This window comes from Periplaneta americana, chromosome 15 (genome assembly GCF_040183065.1).
Source record: "Periplaneta americana isolate PAMFEO1 chromosome 15, P.americana_PAMFEO1_priV1, whole genome shotgun sequence".
Lineage (NCBI taxonomy): Eukaryota > Metazoa > Arthropoda > Insecta > Blattodea > Blattidae > Periplaneta > Periplaneta americana.
This window is the reverse complement of record NC_091131.1, coordinates 159288490-159312013: the sequence shown is the minus strand read 5'-3', so window position 1 is coordinate 159312013 and position 23524 is coordinate 159288490. Positions and strand designations below refer to the sequence as shown.

General features: G+C 36.4%; 1 protein-coding gene across 5 annotated transcripts in view; it reads right to left on the bottom strand.

Annotated features, from left to right (window-relative positions):
• Window positions 1–23524, bottom strand: part of Mondo (MLX interacting protein mondo) — a 654540-nt gene that overhangs the window by 142068 nt on the left and 488948 nt on the right. For all 5 annotated transcript variants that reach the window (XM_069848437.1, XM_069848441.1, XM_069848440.1 and 2 more), the window contains exon 3: window positions 5546–5619. In XM_069848437.1, the coding sequence (XP_069704538.1) occupies window positions 5546–5619 (74 nt within the window). The remainder of the gene's footprint in view (window positions 1–5545; window positions 5620–23524) is intronic.

The window sequence follows — 23524 nt, the reverse complement described above, 5'->3', positions numbered from 1 at the left end:
ATTGCTTAAATAGGGATTTAGTGACCATTTTAGCACCCCATAGTGACAAAATTTAATCTTTCTTTGTCGATAATGAGAAATCTAGCGACTTTACAACTACTTTTAGGCGACTTTCCGTACACTCTGTTAGAGACACTGGTTTTTTGTGCAATGTAAATAATGGCGGACAATAAGAAGAAGGTTGACTGTTCTCCGAGTTGTTATCATGTTATGGTGTTTGATACTGCTAAACATAATAAAGCTTTATAAAACGACAATTTTCGTTTAGTAATACAGTTAATTGAAAATTTATGAATGTACCTATCATATCCATTAATAATTAATGGTTGTTATAAACATAATATAATTACAGGTTATGTTATTTGATACTGCTGAACACGATAGAGCCTTATAAAATATAAGATTGTTTGTGTATTAAGGCAAGAAATTGAAAGAAATATATATAAATGTACCTATCATATCTATTAATATTAATAATAATGGATATTTTATTTGCACAATCTGTCACTCTTATATTTCAAACAGAAAAGAAATAACTGAACTTGGATCATCTAACTTAATAGGAGAAATTTCTTCAGTCAAAGTTGACTTTAGTTTGAGACAAATTAATCTCAGATTAGACTTTATACAACACAAAATTCCAAGTTCAGCTGAAACAAGGATCAATTTAACCTCGGATCTAAGATTAAATGGTTTATACAATCGGGCCTAAAATACGTGATAGAGAAAGCACAGTCACGAAGCTCAATACGTAGATAGTTGCTAACCACTAGGATCGCTAATATCGCCTTATTACAGACAATGCGAAATAGTACGATAGGCTGGAGGTCTGAGCACACAGCTACTGTAGGGGTCAAAGAAATATAATCGTTTTCTGTATTAACGCAACGCCTGCCATTCAAATGTTAATTATGTGTTTATCTAGTTTTGAGGACATTGATATAGCCTACACGTTTATTATTGCAACGATTAAAACGTCATCACAATGGTTTCTGGAAGCACAAAAAGGAAATCAACGTTCGTAATATTATGTTACTACTTGTAACTAAATATCTCACCTGCTTAATTTTAAATTCAGTTCCCGGAATAAGGTCATATTTAACTCCATGTGAACATTATTTGTAATAGTCTTCTAATTAATACCACGCGTCTTTGGAATATTTTAACTCATTGCCACATGCCTGTAATTTTATCTATTGGTGAGAGTTTAATTTATTTTATGCTCGACCATGCCGAAATGTAGTAATTATACACCTGGTAGTAGCCCTTTAATGCACCTCATTAAAGTACACCTATTCATTATAACTCAGTTGTTCAGCCAATGAGAAATCACCATTGTACCATTATAAAACCGCAAGTATCGATTATTCTCGGATATGCAATCGAAAGACAATTATCGAAAAGTCACGGAGGCTGGAAATCCAATACTGTCGCAGAAGGTTATGTTCTGTTACTATAATAATTAGCGTTAATTGTAAATAACATTCAAATAAATTCAATTTCTCATCTCGTTTTTCAATTCTAAATCAATTTCCAGGTTATATCAAGACTAATCTTCATGTTATTCTCTAGATAATATCAAGGTCAATGACATTCGTGCCTAGGAAAAAATCAATACTTTGGCGTCTGCGCACATCTCACAATTCAGGTCAGTTCCGCTCCTCACTTACATAACCATAACATGAATACTTATGAATAATTTCAAGTTAGAAATATGGTCGAGCATAAAAGTTGTATGAAACTTGCCTATAATGGTAATCAAGACGCTAGTATGAAAATTATGAAACTCGCTTGCGCTCGTTTCATAAACAAACATACTTGCTTCTTAATTACTACCATCATAGGCTCGTTGCATAATGTACTATTAATTCCATATCGTCGTTGTTGCTGCAATAACTCCTATGTGACATATTTATCGATTTTCAGATTTTTGCTCTATTAAATAACTTAAATAGTGATGCAGCAAATAATAAAATCTCCTATATGTAATTATATTATATTTTTTGTTTCGAAAATGTAAGAATTCACAGTCTCCATAGGATGAATAAATGTGTTTTTTCTTCCTACTGAAAAATTTTATATTTTGCACATAGGAGTTATTGCAGGAACAACGACGATATACATAGTAGCTAGTAATATTGTTGTATCGTCATTTCGTTTAAATTGAGTTATTAAAAAAGTAAACAAGGGACATGAAGATGCCAGAATGGGAGGAAGTACTCGTCTCATCAATTCATGATTATTCAATCCTATTTAAGGCGGATTACAGTACCTTAGTCCATTAGTAAATGATATCAATCATCTTAAGCATTATTTGTGGATTAGAAAAATATTCTTATGAATAATAATTTTATCTTTCCGCAGTAGTGGAGGGTGGTAATGTAGTCAATATCAACATCACACTTTTTTCACGAGGTGACTGCCCTAAGTTTCGTGAGGCTTTAGGATGAAGCACGTGTCTGGTAACAGGTGTTGCCAAACATCCATTACAGATACTTAAAGCGATTTAGTAACAATGAAAGCATTAAAATATTCTTAAACCGCAAACGTGACAGAAACATTATGAAAAATTATACGTTGAAACTGAGAACTCGAAAAGAAGTTTATAAAATGTGTATTTCTAAATATGTTTGAAAGAAAATGGGACCAAAATTTATTAAGTAAAATAATTTATTTCTAGAAAATCTAAGCGGAAAGGGGCCAAATCTAGGGAATCGTGTAGGACTATTTTCAAAAAACGACAAATAATGCCCATGGCTTGTCAGTATATTATTTTCACTTATAATCTTCCTGTATGTAATCGTGAAAACTTTGTAATTCAACAGTTCATAGCATAAATACGCGCCAAAAAATGACTTTCATACTCCATCAGCAAGTCTATCGTGCTGTCAAAAAGGAGTGCGTTATATGGCAGTAAAAATGTTTAATAGTCTCCCTATGGATATAAAAAATTAAACTCAAAACATAAGATTATTTAGTGTCAAATTAAAGAAGTACTTACCTAATTTCTCACGCCTTCTATTCTGTAGGTGAATTCATGACATTCAATAACGCTTCATGAAATTGATATTAAAACTTTGTGTTCTACTAGTAGACTATATTGTAAACGTCTTCTAGACTGTGAATATAAATTAAGACTTTATAGAAGTATTAAGGTATATGTACACCTTTACATACAAAAAATTTTGTTTTGCATAGTTTTGCTCTGTAAAATTTTTATACAATTGAGAATGGTACTAGAAAGAGAATGAAGTGAACAGATCCCTTGAAATTATGTCTAAATTGTTTATAAAAATTACTTTGTTCATAATTTTGACATACAACTTGAAACATGATAGCTCATGTAGTTTTTAAGATAGAGCCACATTTTTTCACTGTTTTATAGCTAAAACTATTCTTTAGTGCCTGATATACAGCTATTTTTTATTTTCATTTACATTAATTAAATATTACCTTATATGTAACTTATACTAATATTTTATGTTGCATATATCATGTAAAAAATCCATAGATAATTATTAACTACATTAATGTTATTTTACTCATTGTCAGGCACTGGGGGACATTTCAAGCTTCAAAATGGCACCAATATCTTCTTGGTATCACCATATTTGACTGAGATATCATGTTTAAAAGAATTAAATATTTTAAAATTACTATTTGCAGGAAATGAGCCACAAACTTTCAGAGCCTAGAAGACTCCATCATCATATGTCACCCCTTAAGCAGCTTCATGTCGGTCCAGTTTCAGCTTCTTTCTGCCTCTCAAATACCTCCTTCTTGTTTTCACTTCAGGTGTTGAATGTTTTTTTTTTTTGGCATTTTTGTCCTTATTTTCCATTGATGCAACAAATCCTGCGATGGTGCTTGTCCCAGGGTTTATGCCCATCCTCCTCAAAATTGTAATTTCTACTTTTGGACTCTTATTAAAATGACGTACAACATCACTGACACACAAATTTACAGTTTTATGACTAACAGTAAAAGATTATAAATTACTTCATTATGTAAAAATGTGTTTTCACTCTAATGATCATGCCTTGATATCTATGCATTTATTTTGGGACTAGAAAGAAGTTTATTTTACAAGCAATGCTGGACGAGAGGATTGACTGCTACGAGAATCACTCAAAAAGTAATCCACAATATTTATTTAAAAATTACATTTTTATCTTACAGCTTTGCTATTTTCATAGTATGTTGATACATCCTAGTATCTGCACGATAAAAGTCTGAGCTATTCTCTGGCGCCTCTCACGGGAACGACTTAAATTAAATGTGAATACAAGGGGGAAGGATGTATTTATGACCTCCATACATTGCAAAGGTTTAGAATAGAAAATAAATTTTAAAAAGTGTTGTGCATTAGTTTTGGAGTGATCTTCGTAAAAGTGACCGTAGTTGATGACGCAGAATTTTGGAAAATGGGATTTATCTGAAAAATCATAAGGAATAAATAAAAAATTCTTATATGAAATTAAAGGGGAGAAAATTCTCTATTAAAATAGTTATATTTTGAAAATTCTAATTTTTCATCATTTTTTTGCGTTTTGTGGATGTACATATACCTTAAGTTTTTTGACTTGTTCCATATTCTAGCTGTGAAGCAATGTACGAATACTATGGAATGTTAATAAATACAACACAATGCAATGATAGAGGATGAAAGAGTAATGGAACGGAGAAAAATTCTCTCTGGCGCCGGGATTTGAACCCGGGTTTTCAGAGACAGTTCTGTCCGACGCCGGGGTTGTATCCGGTGTGGCTTAGTGGATAAAGCACCAGCACGTAGAGCTGAAAACCCGGGTTCAAATCCCGGCGCCGGAGAGAATTTTTCTCCGTTCCATTACTCTTTCGTCGTATGATGACGCAGAATATCTGCATGGAAATATCATATGTACTTCGGTACATTGAAATAATATATGATATGCGTAAATCACGAAGTGATTTAAGACGGCGCTTATTCCGTCGGATCCCGGCCAACTAGTCACTCATAACGAGTGCACCTCAGCACATGTGTGGACTTCGGTCCTATGTTCATAGACATCTATGACGTAGTGCAGAGGGCGGCCACTAGAGGGAACCCAAGAGTTGGAACTCAATCAGAGACAGTTCTGTCCGACGCCGGGGTTGTATCCGGTGTGGCTTAGTGGATAAAGCATCAGCACGTAGAGCTGAAAACCCGGGTTCAAATCCCGGCGCCGAAGAGAATTTTTCTCCGTTCCATTACTATTTCATCGTATGATGACGCAGAATATCTGCATGGAAATATATGTATTTCGGTACATTGAAATAATAAATGATAGAGGACTTTTCCACTTATAATATGCTGAGGAGTAGCCCCTTAAAGGGACTGTCATTGAACATCTTCCACACTGCATGCTGACGGAGAGAAGTGCTTCCTCTGATACAAGCAGCAAGTGTCTCTACCGCACACCTTACCATTCACAAGTTCTCCAGTTGTTTACATCTAGCCTAGTCTAGTTAATTGCACTTTAGGAGATTCCCAATCAGAGTGAGGCTCAACAAGTGCGATGTGACTCACCTCGGGCTTGTCGTGCATGTTCACGTCCAGCGGAGAAGCGAACTGGCACACCAGTGTGTTCTGCTTCCTGATGACTGCAAATTAAAACACGTGCATTTTAAATATGCTTATGGGTTACTTTATTACATTTCCATAAAGTTATACAGGGACATCATTTTATTTTTACTTCAATTTTTATTGTACCTGTGTTTTTGAGTGTACTTCACTCCCACCCCTTCTACTAATGAAGTTCAACCGTCCTCCACACAGATCCAAGATCACATATACAGTCATAGTAGCCGTACGGTCATAGTAAACAGTACGTTCCAAAAATATGTTCGCGTTTTCCAGTGACGAAAGAGCCTTCAATATTGAATCATTTTCTCACAGGTACTGTCGTCCATTTGCCTACGTCGTATCCCGGTTTCCCCCACCAGCTTTTATTCGCCAGGTAGTGGCTAGGCTGTCTTAGCTCTTTTCCGAGAACATTAATTTCTGTTAGGAATTGGACGTCTACGTAATATTATACAACTGTTTAAAATAGCTCAAATAAAAGGGGCTCGTTAAGCAATTAATTGTCACGTGATTTCCTCCCTTTCTACGACCTTACGACATAACCACTTCGACGGACAGCAGATAGTATGTCTGAGTAATTTTATCTTTTCGGATCGGGCAGAAGTGAAGATTGAATTTACAGTACGTAAGGTACTCTTTTATAGAGTAGGTACAGAATTATTTCAACATGAGTTACTAGTACGAAGGACGAAACTGTTAATTGGGATTAGGTACAATAGTCTATAGTGCGATAATATGCACAAAAGAACTGAAGCCTGTATCGAAATGAACGGCCATCATTTTAAAAATGTGTTTAAATATCCTTATTATGATTATTTTTTAATTTAACTTCATTCTCTATATTGTATGCTAATGTGCTGTAGACAGTATAATATACACTGCATAATAAATACGTCCACATGGACAGCTCAGTTCGTGTGTAAAAACTCTCATTGTTAATACTGTACTGTATTTTGATTAAACAAAAATCTAATGAAAATTATCGAACTCAAAATTGCGATATTTCCTAGTTTACGTAAATGGATGAACTACTTTTGTTCCCTCCAATACCTAGTAAAGTGATTTGTTTGTATTCTACGCCAGTATCATCGAACTCCAGTCGTGGAAGGGGGTAGCAAACGGGGTTGATCCAGAGGTATAGCCAAGTTAATATTAAAAATGTTAGTAAAAATAAAATGATGTCCCTGTATAAATCAAATAATAATGAAATCTTACAATTCACATCCTGGTGTTTTCCTATATGGTGACTTCATAGCAAAATTATATATTTAGCATGTTCATGCAAATTTAACAAAATAACTTAAATATTTAATGTCATGTTTGTTTAAACATTTTTTTACGAAAATGTTAAATGCTATTCATTTATTTACAAACTGCCCCCCATCGAGAACTCAGTACACTCTTAAGAAAATAATAATAATAATAATAATAATAATAATAATAATAATAATAATAAAGAAACAAGAAAGGGTATGAAAAATTACAACTTTATTGCATTAATGTGGTACCATGTGATTAATTAGGATCTGACAGGATTTTTTAACATAATTATCACAATGTAATCCCTCAGAGATATAGGCAGAGCAAATTTCTATAGAAATTCTTAAAAAAAAAAAAACTGGGATAGTCCCTTGAGCACCTATGAGCAACTGGTTATTAATGGAGAAAAATTCCCTCCGGCGCCGGGGATAGAACACGGGACGCCCCAGTTCTACGCACAGGGCGCTCTAACCACTGAGCTACGCCGAGGCTCAATCCACAGCATCGGATCGAATCTTTTTCGTTTGGTATTTTTCCCTCAGTGGCCTTACTTCATGTTCGACATACAGTATATATTGACACATACATTAAAGCAACTGTCATCAGTCATCGCACAAGGAGTGCACTCATGACTTGGTGGCCAGGATTTCGGCGCCGAGGCCGGACGGAACTTTTCTCCATTAATAATAGATGGTAACCATAACAGGTAATTCTGTAGGACCAAAAAGAATTATCTTTACGTAAATCTATGAGTAAGCCGAATACCTCAATGTGGATTAAGGAATACTTCAGTTTGAAATAGTTAACTGTAGGCTAATAGATAAACTTCTCATGATGAATCTCAGTTGACTTCAAATCGTATCGTTGGGTCCACAATGACGCCCTGTTCAGTGTCAGCATTGGATGCTAAAATGTCCACATGCCTCGTTGACCCATAACACTAATACAACATGATTTTCTATGTTTCTATAATTTTACGTGTTTCTAAAGTAATTTTTGCGCCGATTTCAGATCTGTATTTTTTTTTCTATCACGTACAGTTTTTTTTTTTTTTTTTTTTGCAAATAAAGTGAACTCATTTTTTATTTAAATGTTAATTCCACAAAGGGAACTTTTACTGCGAGGGAAATTTTATTTTGGTAAGAGGCATTAGTTGGAATTAATACAGGGTGATTCATTATTACGTGTAAATACTTTGTGTGTGTATTGTAGAGGTGAAACTAAGACTAAAACGTTCTATACAACTTTTTCTCAAAACCTTTAATTCCAGAGTTCCAGTAGATGGCACCTACGTCGTAGTAACTGCACAGGCATTACTGTTCTCCCACACATTTGGTGTGGTATTGTGGGGAATCAGTTACTCGGACCTCGAGTTCACCTCTGCTGTTGACTGGGGAAATCTACCGCGCATTCTTGGAATGCGAATTGTATGGTCTGCTACATGATATCTCTTTTCCAACGCGAGTGAACTTATGGTTTATGCAAGATGTGCTCCTGCGCATTACTGCCGCAACGTAAGGGCGTATCTCAATGCTGCATATCCAGGTCAATGGATAGGCCGTGCAGGGCCAACTCCTTGGCCAGCCAGATCACCGGACATGAACCCTCTGAACTTCTTCAAGTTGAAGGACAGCACTTTGAACATGCATTTCGCTAAGAATTGTGCAAATGTGTAAAGTCTAGAAGAAATTGCTTTACATTCTTAACTGTTTGGTTTTAGTTCACAAAACGTGCATAAGTGGACTGCCGAGGATATGGATTTAGTGACTTTGGTTATGTTTGTATTGAAGTCCAAATGCATTGTACGAAAGTAATAATTAGTTTACATTTGGCGTGTTATCCTTTCTTTGTTTGGGAGCGCAAGTTCCACGAAAAATGGCGTTAACTCTGGAATTAAAGGTTTTGAGGAAAAGTTGTATAGAACGTTTTAGTCTTAGTTTCACCTCTACATTACACACACGAAGTATTTACACGTAATTATGAATCATCCTGTATATAAGAAAGAGACTGGTTTTTTGTTGTGATATTGAGGGTTTAGTGAATTTCCTTAACGTCACTTATAATCCAAGTCAGTGGAGGTTATTTATGGACAAAACGTAGCCTCAAAGGTGTACTTTTACATAATGGAAATTTGTCTGGCTCAATGCCCATTGCACATTCAGTACATCTCAACGAGACGTATGAAAATCTCAAAGCTCTGCTGAAATACGTGAACTATGAAAAACATTCTTGGACAATTTTGGGGCTTTAAAAGTAGTTGGTATGTTACTTGGTCAGCAATCCGGCTACACAAAAATGCCGTGTTTCATTTGTGAATGGGACAGCTGAGCCAAAGACAAGCATTTGAAGGTAACAGACTGGGCCAAAAGAAAAACCCTCCAACCCGGTTCACAGAACATAACAATAAATGTGTGACTGAGTAGAAGTTAGTCCTTGTATTCAACAACAAAGAGCTGAGTTGTTATTTTCTTTTCACTCATCTTCGCAGAGGACCCATACATTCTTGATTCGTCCCTGAGAAAATACGAAATCTAACTAGAAACTACGAACGGCATTTGTTTCATTAGCTTATTAGCATGTCATTTGTCACTATGCATATACGTAAAAAAATCAGCTGTGCCTGAGTATTGCTGTGCAAGAATGATACGGATTTCGCCTTACAACAGAGTGCAGTATGATGATTAGGGGCCAGCCAAACTAAACAAGTTGTTTGGTTTGCATGCATAATATGAAAACGAAAACATTATTAAACGGTACAAATTGACGGCGCTAACGAAAACATGACAGTATGTCATCTTGCGTGAAGTGAAGTTAACGCATCGTCGTATTGATGTAGTTTGTAAGGGACCTCGGCTGTGGAAGTTTCATCTCCAAGAAAGTATTTTCCACTCTTCACTCATTAAAAAGATTGTACCACTATCCAGCTAAATTAAAGCAGACGCTTGTACAGACTCTTATTATGCGATATTTCGATTATTTTGACGCTTTATTCAGTGATCTCAGGGCGGATTTATCCCAGAAACTGCAACGTGTTCATAATACGTGTGTTCGTTTCATTTGTAATGTCCGCTACTACGACCACATTTCGCCTTCTTTCGATAAATTATTGTGGCTCAGGTTAAATGAGAGGAGAAAGTTACATTCCCTTTCTCTCTTATACCGAATTTTGTACACCTCTACTCCCTCTTATTTATCTCTCCGATTCCACAGTCTTTCTCGGTATCATAACTTAAATACTCGGTCACAATAAGATAACACGCTAGAAATATCACTCCACACATCATCTCTTTATTCTTCATCTTTCACTGTTGCTACTTCTCGTCACTGGAATTCTCTGCCGCCTGAAGTCAAGGGCTGCCGAACTTTAATTTCCTTTAAATTTAAATTAGAAAAATATCTTATGATGAGTTGCCAGACCTAACTATTTAATGGAATATTTAATGGAATGTGTTCCACTGTATTTATTATTATTTTTTTTTTGTTTCTTATTTTTATTATCTAAATCGTGTTTATTTATCACTTAACGCCAATATGTATCCCACTGTGTTGTTTTTTTATTATTAATCTATTTTTTGTGTACATTTTATTCAATTGTCGGTTTCTCGTTTAATCATGTAAATCCTACTAATTGTAGTCTAATACTAATATGTATACTAATGTGTTTATTTTTATTTTTACTGTGTACATTTTTTTATTGAATTATCGGCTTCTGTTTTTATGTGATTCGTATTTGATTCTAACAACATTAATATGTATTTCACTATGTTTATTTTTATTTCATGAGGTAAATTTTATGTAACTACATCTTTTATGTTCAACTGTGTAAGCTAGTTCTAATCCTGGTTGAGTGTAAGAGAAGGCCTTACGGCCTTAACTCTGCCAGGTTAAATAAAGCTATTATTATTATTATTATTATTATTATTATTATTATTAGAAGCAATAGCTTTCTGAATACGAATCTTTCAAGTAGTATTCAGCGTGTTTTTCTCCTCGTACTTCTAGAGACAACATTTCACTCTAACTAGGGTTGCCGATTCTGGTAAAAGTATTCTTCCCAAGGGCAGATCTTCCACTGCAAACCCAGCATTCTGCAGCCTTTCCTATTTTCTGCCTTCCTCTTTGTCTCCTCATATGACCCATATATCTTAATGTCGTCTATCATCCGATATCTTCTTCTGCCACGAACTCTTCTCCCGTTCACCATTCCTTCCAGTGCATCCTTCAATACGCAATTTCTTCTCAACCAGTGATTCAGCCAATTATTTTTCCTCTTTCTGATCAGTTTCAACATCATTCCTTCTTCATCCACTCTTTCCAACACAACTTCGTTTCTTACTCTGTCTGTCCATTTTACATGCTCTATCCTTCTCCATATCCACATTTCAAATGCTTATATTCACTTCTCTTCACTTCGTCCAAATGTCCATGTTTCTGCTCAATACAACGCTACACTCCACACAAAGCACTTCAGTAGTATCTTCCTTAGTTCTTGCTCCAGAGGCCCGCAGAAGATGCTCATTTTTATATTGAAAGCTTCCTTTGCCATTGCTATTCCCCTTTTGATTTCTTGGCAGCAGCTCATGTTACTGCTCATAGTACACCCCGAGTATTTGAAGCTGTTCACTTCTCCATTGCCTCACTTACAATTCACAAGTTTACCTTATTTACTTTTCTTCCTATGACCATGGTCTTCGTCTTCTTGGCATTTATCTTCATCCCATACTGCTCACAGCTGTCATTTAGCTCCAGTAGCATATCTCTTAGTATTATCTCATCTTCTGTTAACAACGCCATATCAGCAATTCTTACATACTTTATTCTTCTTCCTCTACTATCACTCCTCCCATGTTCTGAAAACAGTTTTTCACTAAATCCTCCAAGTAGATGTTGAACAGAGTAGGTGATAAAGGGCATCCTTGTCGTACTCCTCTCCCTGTTGCACTTCCTTCTGACATTTCTTCTCCTATCCTGACTTTGACTCGTTTCATATAAAGATTACTTAACAATCTCCTCTCCTTCCAATCGACGCCAATCATATATATATATATATATATATATATATATATATATATATATATATATACAGGGACATCATTTTATTTTTACTTCAATTTTTATTGTACCTGAGTTTTTGAATGTACTTCACTCCCACCCCTTCTACTAATGAAGTTCCAACTGTCCTCTACACACAGATCCAAGACCGCATATAGTAAACAGCACTGAGTTAGTGAGTATAGTACGTTCCAGAAATATGTTCGCGTTTTCCAGTGACGAAAGAGCTTTCAATATGGAATCATATTTTCGCACAGGTACTGTACCTGCTTCTGCTCACCCCTCTGTAAAGTCTAGTAGCTGGGCTGTCTTAGCTCTTTTCTGAAAACATTAATTTCTGTTAGGAATTCGACGTTTACGTAATATTATACAACTGTTTAAAATAACTTAAATAGAAGGGCCTCGTTAAGTAATTAACTGTCACGTGATTTCCCCCCTTTCTACGATCCTGCAGGATAACCACTTGGACGGACAGTAGACAGCATGTCTGAGTAATTTTATCTGTGCGGGTCGGGCAGAAGTGAAGATTGAATTTACAGTACGTAAGGTATTGTTTTATAAAGTAGGTACAGAATTATTTCAACATGGGTTACTAGTACGAAGGACGAAACTGGTAATTTGAATTAGGTACAATAATATATAGTGAAATAATATGCACAAAAGAACTGAAGCATGAACGGCCACCATTTTCAAAAATGTATTTAAATATCCATATTATGATTATTTTTCAATTTAACTTCATTCTCTATAGTGTACGCTAATGTGCTGTAGACAATATAATATACACTGCATAATGAATACGTTCGCATGGATAACTCAGTTCGTGAGTAAAAACACTTACTCTTAATACAGTACTGCATTCTGATTAAACAAAAACCTAATGAAAATTATTGAACTCAAAATTGCGATATTTCCTAGTTTACGTAAATGGATGAAGTACTTTTCTTCCCTCCTATACCTAGTAAAGTGATTTTTTTGTGTTTTACCCCAGTATCATCGAACTCCAGTCATGGAAGGGAGTAGCGAACGGTGTTTCCGGTTCTCTAAAGGTATACTTACTTACTTACAAATGGCTTTTAAGGAACCCGAAGGTTCATTGCCGCCCTCACATAAGCCCGCCAGCGGTCCCTATCCTGTGCAAGATTAATCCAGTCTCTATCATCATACCCCACCTCCCTCAAATCCATTTTAATATTATCCTCCCATCTACGTCTCGGCCTCCCTAAAGGTCTTTTTCCCTCAGGTCTCCCAACTAACACTCTATATGCATTTCTGGATTCGCCCATACGTGCTACATGCCCTGCCCATCTCAAACGTCTCGATTTTATGTTCCTAATTATGTCAGGTGAAGAATACAATGCGTGCAGTTCTGTGTTGTGTAACTTTCTCCATTGTCCTGTAACTTCATCCCGCTTAGCCCCAAATATTTTCCTTAGCACCTTATTCTCAAACACCCTGAACCTATGTTCCTCTCTCAGAGTGAGAGTCCAAGTTTCACAACCACACAGAAGAACCGGTAATATAACTGTTTTATAAATTCTAACTTTCAGATTTTTGGACAGCAGACTGGATGATAAGAGCTTCTCAACCGAATAATAACACGCATTTCCCATATTTATTTTGCGTTTAATTTCCTCCCGAGTATCATTTATATTTGTTACTGTTGCTCCAAAATATTTGAATTTTTCCACCCTCTTCGAAGGATAAATCTCCAATTTTTATATTTCCATTTCGTACAATATTCTGGTCACGAGACATAATCATATACTTTGTCTTTTCGGGATTTACTTCCAAACCGATCGCTCTACTTGCTTCAAGTAAAATTTCCGTGTTTTCCCTAATCGTTTGTGTATTTTCTCCTAACATATTCACGTCATCCGCATAGACAAGAAGCTGATGTAACCCGTTCAATTCCAAACCCTGCCTGTTATCCTGAACTTTCCTAATGGCATATTCTAGAGCGAAGTTAAAAAGTAAAGGTGATAGTGCATCTCCCTGCTTTAGCCCGCAGTGAATTGGAAAAGCATCAGATAGAAACTGACCTATACGGACTCTGCTGTATGTTTCACTGAGACACATTTTAATTAATCGAACTAGTTTCTTGGGAATACCAAATTCAATAAGAATATCATACAATACTTCCCTCTTAACCGAGTCATAAGCCATTTTGAAATCTATGAATAACTGATGTACTGTACTCTCTAAAGGTATAGCCAGGTTAATATTAAAAATGTTAGTAAAAATAAAATGATGTCCCTGTATATCTAAACTAAATAAACTGAACAATATATTACAAATTTATCGTAATTTATCCTATAGGAGTACGATAAGCATAACAATCGGATGGTTATTAAGAATATAACAGATGAATTCTGTAGGACCAAAAATTAATCTTTACGTGTATATATATATATATATATATATATATATATATATATATATGCGTGTGTGTGTGATGTAAAACAAGCGGAGGTACAAGATTTCATTGTTGAGCAGAATAATAGAAGCCGATATAAATTCGGTTTGGCAGAAGTGTTTTTCATTAGCTTCATGAATTTATTTTTGTCCATCTAGATTGGGAAAATTTCACACTGTGCGGCGTATGGAAACCTTCGATTTTTTATTGAATCGTATAGAGAAGAAAAAATTTTACCCATACGTTGCCATACGATGTATGGGTGCAAGTTTTGTACACGGAGATCTGTACTGGTCTTAGGAACCTACAGCATCACAGTCTAGTATATACAGTCACGAAGCTCAATACGTAGTAAATATGCGAACACTAGATAGTTACTCACTAATAGGATCGTTAATATCGCCTCATTACAGGCAATGCAAAACAGTACCGTCACAATCTATTGTTCCTAGCACCCTCAAAACTCGAGCTTCGTGACTGTATATAGTAGACTGTGACACCATCCTTTGCTGTTCCTAACATATTATCTCCATTTATGTTCATAAACTTAAATGACCCACCTCTACAACGCTGGAATCAAGAACCATAAAAAAGTTTAGTAACACCGAAATGCTGCAGTGGGCATCTACTGTGAGAGCTTCATGGGATCTTCTTTCAATCAAGTTTGTTTTACAATTGAACGGCGAAACAGAACAATTTCTTTGCTTCTACTTTAACATAAAATAGTACATTATGCAATCAGCCTATAACGGTAGTAATTAAGACGCGAGTATGTTTGTTTATGAAACGAGCGCAAGCGAGTTTCATAATTTTCATACGAGCGTCTTAATTACAATTATAGGCAAGTTTCATACGACTTTTTATACTTACTTACAAATGGCTTTTAAGGAACCCGAAGGTTCATTGCCGCCCTCACATAAGCCCGCCATCGGTCCCTATCCTGTGCAAGATTAATCCAGTCTCTATCATCATACCCCAACTCCCTCAAATTCATTTTAATATTATCCTCCCATCTACGTCTCGGCCTCCTTAAAGGTCTTTTTCCCTCCGGTCTCCCAACTAACACTCTATACGCATTTCTGTATTTCATACGACTTTATATGCTCGACCATATTTCTAACTTGAAATTGTTCATAAGTATTCATGTTATTCTTATCTGACTGGGGAGCGGAACTGACTTTGTGCAATATCTCGCAAATTGTGAGATGTGCGCAGACGCGAAAGTATTGATTTTTTCCGAGAAACCAATGCCATTGACCTTGATATAATCTACAGAGTAAATTAAACATTAATCTTGATATAACCTTGAAATTGATTTAGACATTGAAAAACGAGATGACAAATTGAATTTATTTGAATAATATTTACAATTAACGCTATAGTAACAGAACATAACCTTTTGCGACAGTATTGGATTTTCAGCCTCCGTGACGTTTCGCTAGTTGTCTTTCGATTGCATATCCGAGAATAATCGATACTTGCGCTTTCATATTGCTACAATGGTGTTTTCTGATTGATGGAAGACCTGAACTTTAATGAATAGGTGTACTTTAATGAGGTCCATTAAAGGGCTGCTACCAGGTGTATAATTACTACATTTCGGCATGGTCGAGCATAAACATACATTAAATGACTCTCGGGGGATGGAGTGAGAAGAGTAAAATACATTTCAAAAGAAAAAAAAAGTGTGGTTCGTATGGTAAAGAAAAAAATTACCATGGCCACTGAATACAAAGTATTGAAAACGTAAATATGCAGTATTTTAAATAGCCTATGCACCCGTCATTTCACGTATTTTTCTCCTCCGTAGAAATTCTGTTTCAGAACCAATCGAAGAAGTTATTCGTTCGAAAATCTGCGCATGTAATAGGCCTATAGTACGTCCGCTCAAATGAGAGCCACTTGGAACGTGCGATTGGACACACCGCAGGAAGCAAGTAAGCACGCGACTCTGAACAGGTTCCATGTAAACAACGCTGCGTTGCCATCTCTCCCTTCTGAAGGCTGAAGTGAACCTTCGTATGCGTCTTGTAAATACAGCAATAAACACAAACACCTCCTATTCAGAGTCCGTTGAGTCACTATTTAAGTCAATTACACAAGAATCCAAGCTAGCTTCTAAGGAGCGATAATCACTTTCTTTTGTGTTTACATGTTTTCAATATACTTCACCTAATGCTTTTTATTATTAATGTCATCCATCATATTTACTATCAAATCACGTACTTCTTGAACAGATTTGTTTCCCAATCCATTTCTGACCGGACATTTCTTTTCAGTTCCCACTAAACGAATTCTATGGCAATGGTAGGGGGGACAGTCGTAGTACAACATGGCCGTATTTCGGTGATAGTTCGTCAATTACATACATCTTTTTTCTGTAATGGCTATGTTTTATCTCTTGTAACAGATGTAACTTTGTTGTTGGGACTGGCGTGGGCAAAGGGATGTTATTTTCACGTTTTAACGACATCTATTGTTGATCTAGTGGTAGGTACAGGATTCACAATACGGAAATGGTATGGGGCATTATCCATAATGATGACCAAAGCTCGGAACTTGGGGACTTGTGTCGTGTGCTTCAGTAAGGTTACAGGTACAACGTACACAAAGCTCAAGCTGCAAGTGCTCAGGGACAGTCGTATGTACTAAGAAAGTGGTCACATCGAATGACAGGAAGACGAACGACGAAACTGTGTCATGTCGAAGCCAATGACATTCAGGGAATTATAGATAAACGGTCTGTTTCAGGAATTAGAAAATACGTGTTATTCGAATGGGTATTATAGAAGTTAGAAAATACATTTTTTTTTTTATTTTAGGCACAGAATTTCGTGGAGGAATTCGGAGGAGATACATTACTTTCTTCGAATGGTGAGTTTATATTTTGTAAGTTGTGTCACACACGAACAGAGGCTGAAACGGGCATTCATTGAAAGACATTGCAGTCCCTTAAATTGGTGGAAAATTAGTCCATAGTCATGGATGAAGTCGTACAGGGACCTATCTTAGTAGTGACAAACAGATTGAAAATTATTTTCGAGAAAAATGTAGGATATACTTATCTTTCTCAGATACGAAATCAGCTAGCAACTGCTGAAAATCGAACAGAAAACAGTGACAGTGAAAACATTCAGTATGTTAAGTTTTCTCCCGTCAATTCACGTGACGTGGAAGTAAGTTTCCTCGTTTCAAATCATATTTAACTAACAGGCGAAGAAGTTATGGGTTCGAAAATCTTCGAATGTACGTAGTCATACACTGTAATAAAATGTACAGGGAGAACAGTAAATTTGATATATTTCTCATGTTTATTTTTATTATATATATGCTATAAAATTACGTGTTTCAACCTACCATAATACTATCAATATGTTGTTCCAGCCACAAACCAATTTTATGACAGACCTGACAGTACTTCCGTGCTGGAAGCGGGAGTTTGTTGACATTGAAGTCGGGTCGCTTAGCCACGTGCAAAGACACAAGTCCCCAAGTTCCGAGCTTTGATGATGACAGACGGTTCTTCCAGTCGTTTTAGCAAACATTCCTCAAACCATACTTCAAAGATTTTAGAATTCATAGTCCCACGGTAATCAGCCGGGGCATCACACATACTTTGGTGGGTAACGAATAATGCTCCTGGAATGAAACCATTTCTTCCCCCCGCATGTAAAATTACCATTCGTTGTCCTTTATCTGAAGAAAAATTGTCATCACAATAACTTGACCCATCTGACCAACAACACATTACACCGTCCTGGGTATCATACCATGTTGCGTCTAAGTATTCTTCTTCATTACCCAGTTGTCGATAATACTCTATATTCCGTAAATACGAAGAACGCCACATCCGTATTCGTAATGATTCCATTGCTGCTAGTTGAGATCCATGAATTTTATATTTAAACCCCATTGAATGTAATAGTTCCATTAAAGTATTTCTTTGATACGGAAACTCGTATTGGTTTGCTTGTGTTTTATTACGCATTGCATTGAGAAGTTTATTTGACGTTGGAGCTATTTTATTTTTTATTTATATTATATGGAACACAAAAGCCACAATATACACTTACTGTCCTCTGCCTTGTTCTCAGCTAACTGTACGAGGGGGATCCAGGAAATAACGACCGCTTTGTAGTAATAATTAAAAATATATATATTTATTTGAAAAAAACAAAGTCTGTTACATAACTGAAGCTTCCTTTACTTCTCTACATAATCACCACCTACATTTAAACATTTGTCGTATCTGTTCACTAGCTTTAGAATTCCCGTGTTATACTCCTCAGCCGCCAGTTCATTAAGCCAGGTGTTCACTGTCTTCTTCAACTCTTCATCACTTCCAAAACGCGTACCACCCAGAAAGTCTTTCAGCTTAGTGAAAAGGTGAAAATCGCTAGGAGCAAGGTCTGGACTATAGGGCGGATGATCAGGTCTTCTGTGATGAGTGATGGGCGTCCGGGTCGAGTTTCATCGTGGACATTTGTTCGCCCATTGTTGAACATTTCGCACCATTTTCTCACATTTCTTTCATTCATTACAGTATCACCATACACTTCTTTCAATTGCCGGTAAATTGCTGCAGGTTTCAAATGTCGGGCATTCAAAAATCGAATCACACTCCTCACCTCACAGTCGGCGGGATTATCAATCACGTCGTTCATTTTGAAGTGATACAAAATGCACAATGGCGACTTGTTGCAACCAGTACTCACAACATTATGAGAACACATGTTAAGGAAGCCAGTTGACCTTCAAACAAGGAAGGGGAGTCAGCTGCGCGGCGGGTATGCGCGAACGGTCGTTATTTCCTGGATCCCCCTCGTATTATATTTGCGGGATCGTCTGAAACCAAATACTAAATGAACTTGTTCTCGGAGCACCGACTTAGATCTGTCAACAGCGCTGTCGTACCAACAACCAGCCGCGTGCTTCAAGACTGAAACAGCTGACGCCTCGCGCTCAAGATAGGTGCAAGTGGCTCTCATTTGAGCGGACGTACTATACTTGTTTACTGTTCTTATTTATGGATATCTTACATATTGTTTATTTCATTCAACATGGCATGATATTAAAAGGTGTTTGAAGCAGTGACCACCTTTTCAGTAGAACAGACTGTAGTCTCGTGTCGGAAGCACGCGTTGTTTATACTACATGAACTGTCCCTAGTTACGTGTACGGGGCAGAAGGTCGGGACTTCCAAGCTCGTATGGCTATGGAAATGTTTTTCTGTAGAAATTCAATAAGGAAGTAAAATAGTATGTTTTGTAGTAGCGCTTAAGTGCAAAGTCAAGGACTTTCATGAACGAAGAGATCTTCTTCATTCCTTTCCCGCAAGCACAGATTGTGTACAAGGACGCGCGACATACGCTATCGTAAAAAAAAAATCATTTACTACTGGTACTGTCCGTTACTCAGGAGAAGACGAGCGGAAAGAATGTGACCTTCTTGACTATCGCTGTTGATTATCATAAAAATCGCTCAGATAAGCATCCCAGTAGCCAGGTTATTACTCGTGCAGGAAACGTGAGTAACAATGCGTATGGAAATTAAAGCTAAGTTGAACAGAAGGAGACTAATGTTTCCGCTTACTGCAGTACACATATTTCACGTGTTGTCGTCCGTTATCTGTTCACATCCCTTCCTCCTCAGTCCTCTCTCGCCTTCTCCTGTGTCACCGACAGTACTTGTGACTTTCGATGCACGCTCCACCTCATGATGTTGAACTTGCCTTGGTTGTTAGGTTACGTTTCAAAAGAGAGTGTACCCTGGACAACAGAGTTGCCGACTCGTCAAATCAATGTCACCAAGTAATAGCACAAAAATCACCAGAAAATGAATTGCTACACTATGTTCTGCTGAGGCGAGATGAACGGCGAGGTGCGCTACTCGGAGAGGCGAGATGAACAACTCCAACACGTTTTATCCAGATTCAGAAATTCAGGCTAAACCAACAATAACCGTAAACATGTTTGAAATCGGAATTCGCATGCTCAAGATAACGGTTTAAGTGGTGTGAAGTGACGAAATGTTACAACAATGCTCCTATTGTAAATAGTGACTAACCCGACCATATTTTTGTAACAAATAATAACAATTAATGTTAAGTAGTGACTGTGCGCACAGATAATTCAAGAAAGTGATGTGGAAAGGAAGATAAAATAGTAATATGCGTTACAAGAGCGGTATGTTGAAGTTTTCATGTTCGAGAAAAAGTTTGAAAAAGCGAAACGTAGTTGAGCTTTTTTAATTTCCGAGAATTGAAAAAAAAAAAACATACCGCTCGTGTATCGTACATTATTTTGTGCGAAGATCGTTTATTCCATACCTGAAAGAGGAATTTATAATTAGTTGCAATTAAATCTCCATCTTGGTTTCTGTTCAATGACGGAAAATTTGGAAAACAAAAATATCTATCTTCAACATTGTTGCTTTAAAATGTTTTCTGTGTTTACTATACTCCAGCAGGCCGTGATATACGTCTCTCTTTTTTTTCCCCCAGTCTATAAATGCGAACTTAAAACAAACGGCTTCCTTAATGTTACATGCATCACGAAATGCAGTAACTTTAGTGGAGTTGTAGAGTTTACTTAATTTTTGCAAATATTTAAAAACAATAATTAACAGTGCAATTTAGGTGAAATTACAGTGGTAAGTTTCCAATTTATAATTATTACTATATTGAACGTCTCTAAAAATAATATGTTAAAAGCCTAAAGCAGTAAAATCAATATGTCACTTAAGCGGTAAGAAGAGGGAAATTGTTATGTGTGTTCGGTTGGGAATGCTGAATGTGGAATTTTAGACTTACCGCGGGTTGGTTTTGTGCGAAACCAAGCAAATACGCACGATCTCGCACAAAATAAATTACGATTAGGAATGAATAGACGTTAGAATATTACTTGTGAACCAATAGAAATATTACCATTACAGTACATTAATTATAACATTGTGATAGGTATTAAAGTGCTCGTATTTCATATACAGCAGTTGTATAAAAGAAAAGAGCAATATATGAATTTTCACTAAAAAAATAGCCCATAAGAACCATCCCGCGCGACAATGTTACAAAGTTAGGCGTGGCGCTTTTTTTTTTTCTCATTTTCTACGTGTCAGAATTACTTTAAACCAGCCGTGGCGAAAATGTGACTCGCGAGCACATTGTGGCGGCTCGCAATGATAGCCATGCATTTCTCTTGCTTTCTACCTCCCCCAACCCCCACTCTCTCACTCACTGGAGTCAAACTCCGTTCTATTTGTATTTGTCTCTGGCCTGCGAGTGCCGTCATCGCAATGTCTCTCTCGAAACCATGTACCTCTACAAAAACGAAAGTTTCAAGTAGGATGAGAGGACGTATTTTTTTTTTTTGCTGCCAGTATGAAGAGAATATTAAATGTATGATTTGTTCACAAGTATTACGAGGAAAACGGTTGTATAACATAAAACGGCATTATACTACATGTTACTCATGAAACATTAAAAGTTTAAGTGTTATTATTATTATTATTATTATTATTATTATTAATATTATTACTTACTTACTTACAAGTGGCTTTTAAGAAACCCGAAGGTTCATTGCCGCCCTCACATAAGCCCGCCATCGGTCCCTATCCTGTGCAAGATTAATCCAGTCTCTATCATCATACCCCACCTCCCTCAAATCCATTTTAATATTATCTTCCCATCTACGTCTCGGCCTCCCTGAAGGTCTTTTTCCCTCCGGCCTCCCAACTAACACTCTATATGCATTTCTGGATTCGCCCATACGTGCTACATGCCCTGCCCATCTCAAACGTCTGGATTTTAAGCTCCTAATTATGTCAGGTGAAGAATATAATGCGTGCAGTTCTGTGCTGTGTAACTTTCTCCATTCTCCTGTAACTTCATCCCGCTTAGCCCCAAATATTTTCCTAAGCACCTTATTCTCAAACACCCTTAACCTATGTTCCTCTCTCAGAATGTCCAAGTTTCACAACCATACAGAACAACCGGTAATATAACTGTTTTATAAATTCTAACTTTCAGATTTTTGGACAGCAGACTGGATGATAAGAGCTTCTCAACCAAATAGTAACACGCATTTCCCATATTTATTCTGCGTTTAATTTCCTCCCGAGTGTCATTATTATTATTATTATTATTACTATTATTATTATTATTATTATTATTATTATTATTATCATCATCATCTCTGTACGGCGATTCTTTTTCAGCAGATGTACGAATAATGCGGTTAGATCTTCAATTTAAACTCAGAGATTTACAATGTAATGTTGAATGAAAGCTAGATGTAAGGACTTGACAATGTTAAACTTTTCAAATCTTTTCCAAAAAATAAATATCCACAGTTTCGTTCTTTCGCTTGCTCTGTTGAAACCATGTTCGCTACAACTTACGTTTGAGAAAAATTATTTTCAACAATTAAAATAGTAAAAACCAAATTTAGATCACGACTGACAGATACCTTCGTGATCAACTACGATTGGCAGTAAGTGACATAATTCCTGATTTTGAAACTCTGTCGCAGAGACATTCTGAAGACAGTTAATTTTAGGTTCTGAGAATGTGTCCTATGTTTTCTTGTTCATTTCTTTTTTCGTTGTAACCTTATACTATATAAAATTATATTTAAGTGCTTGACGTAAGGAAAATGAAAATCCGTTAATAAGTCAGACACTTGCTTCACTTCCCCTTCGTGTGCCCGTCTCCCTCTATAGGTGCTATGCACGTTGCAGGTTACACAGAGGCTCGGGGCACGATTGCATTTTCGCCACGGCTGCTTTAAACTTTTAGGAAACATTCATTATAGCTCAGTGCATGACTTAATAAAAGCATTTTATGAAATTTAAATTTACTAAGGACTTAATGTTAAAAGTGTAGCAAAAAAATTATATTAAGATTTGCAAAAACAGAATTTCATGTCGCTAAATGACATTTTTTGGCACAAAATGATTTCTCAAAAAACACTAGATCTGATGACAAAATCACCACATTGGCAACACTGGTGATTAATTTTAGAATACATTTTTAGCAGAGCACTATTTTGCGGAGGTACCTACGTGTACACGGTAAACCGACAATACTCAAACGCTCTATGGATAACAAGGGAATAGTGGACAATAACATATTCATCAAACAAGTTCTTCCGCGAGCTAAATTACTACAGAATCCTACAGCAAACATTGTCCTGATAGCG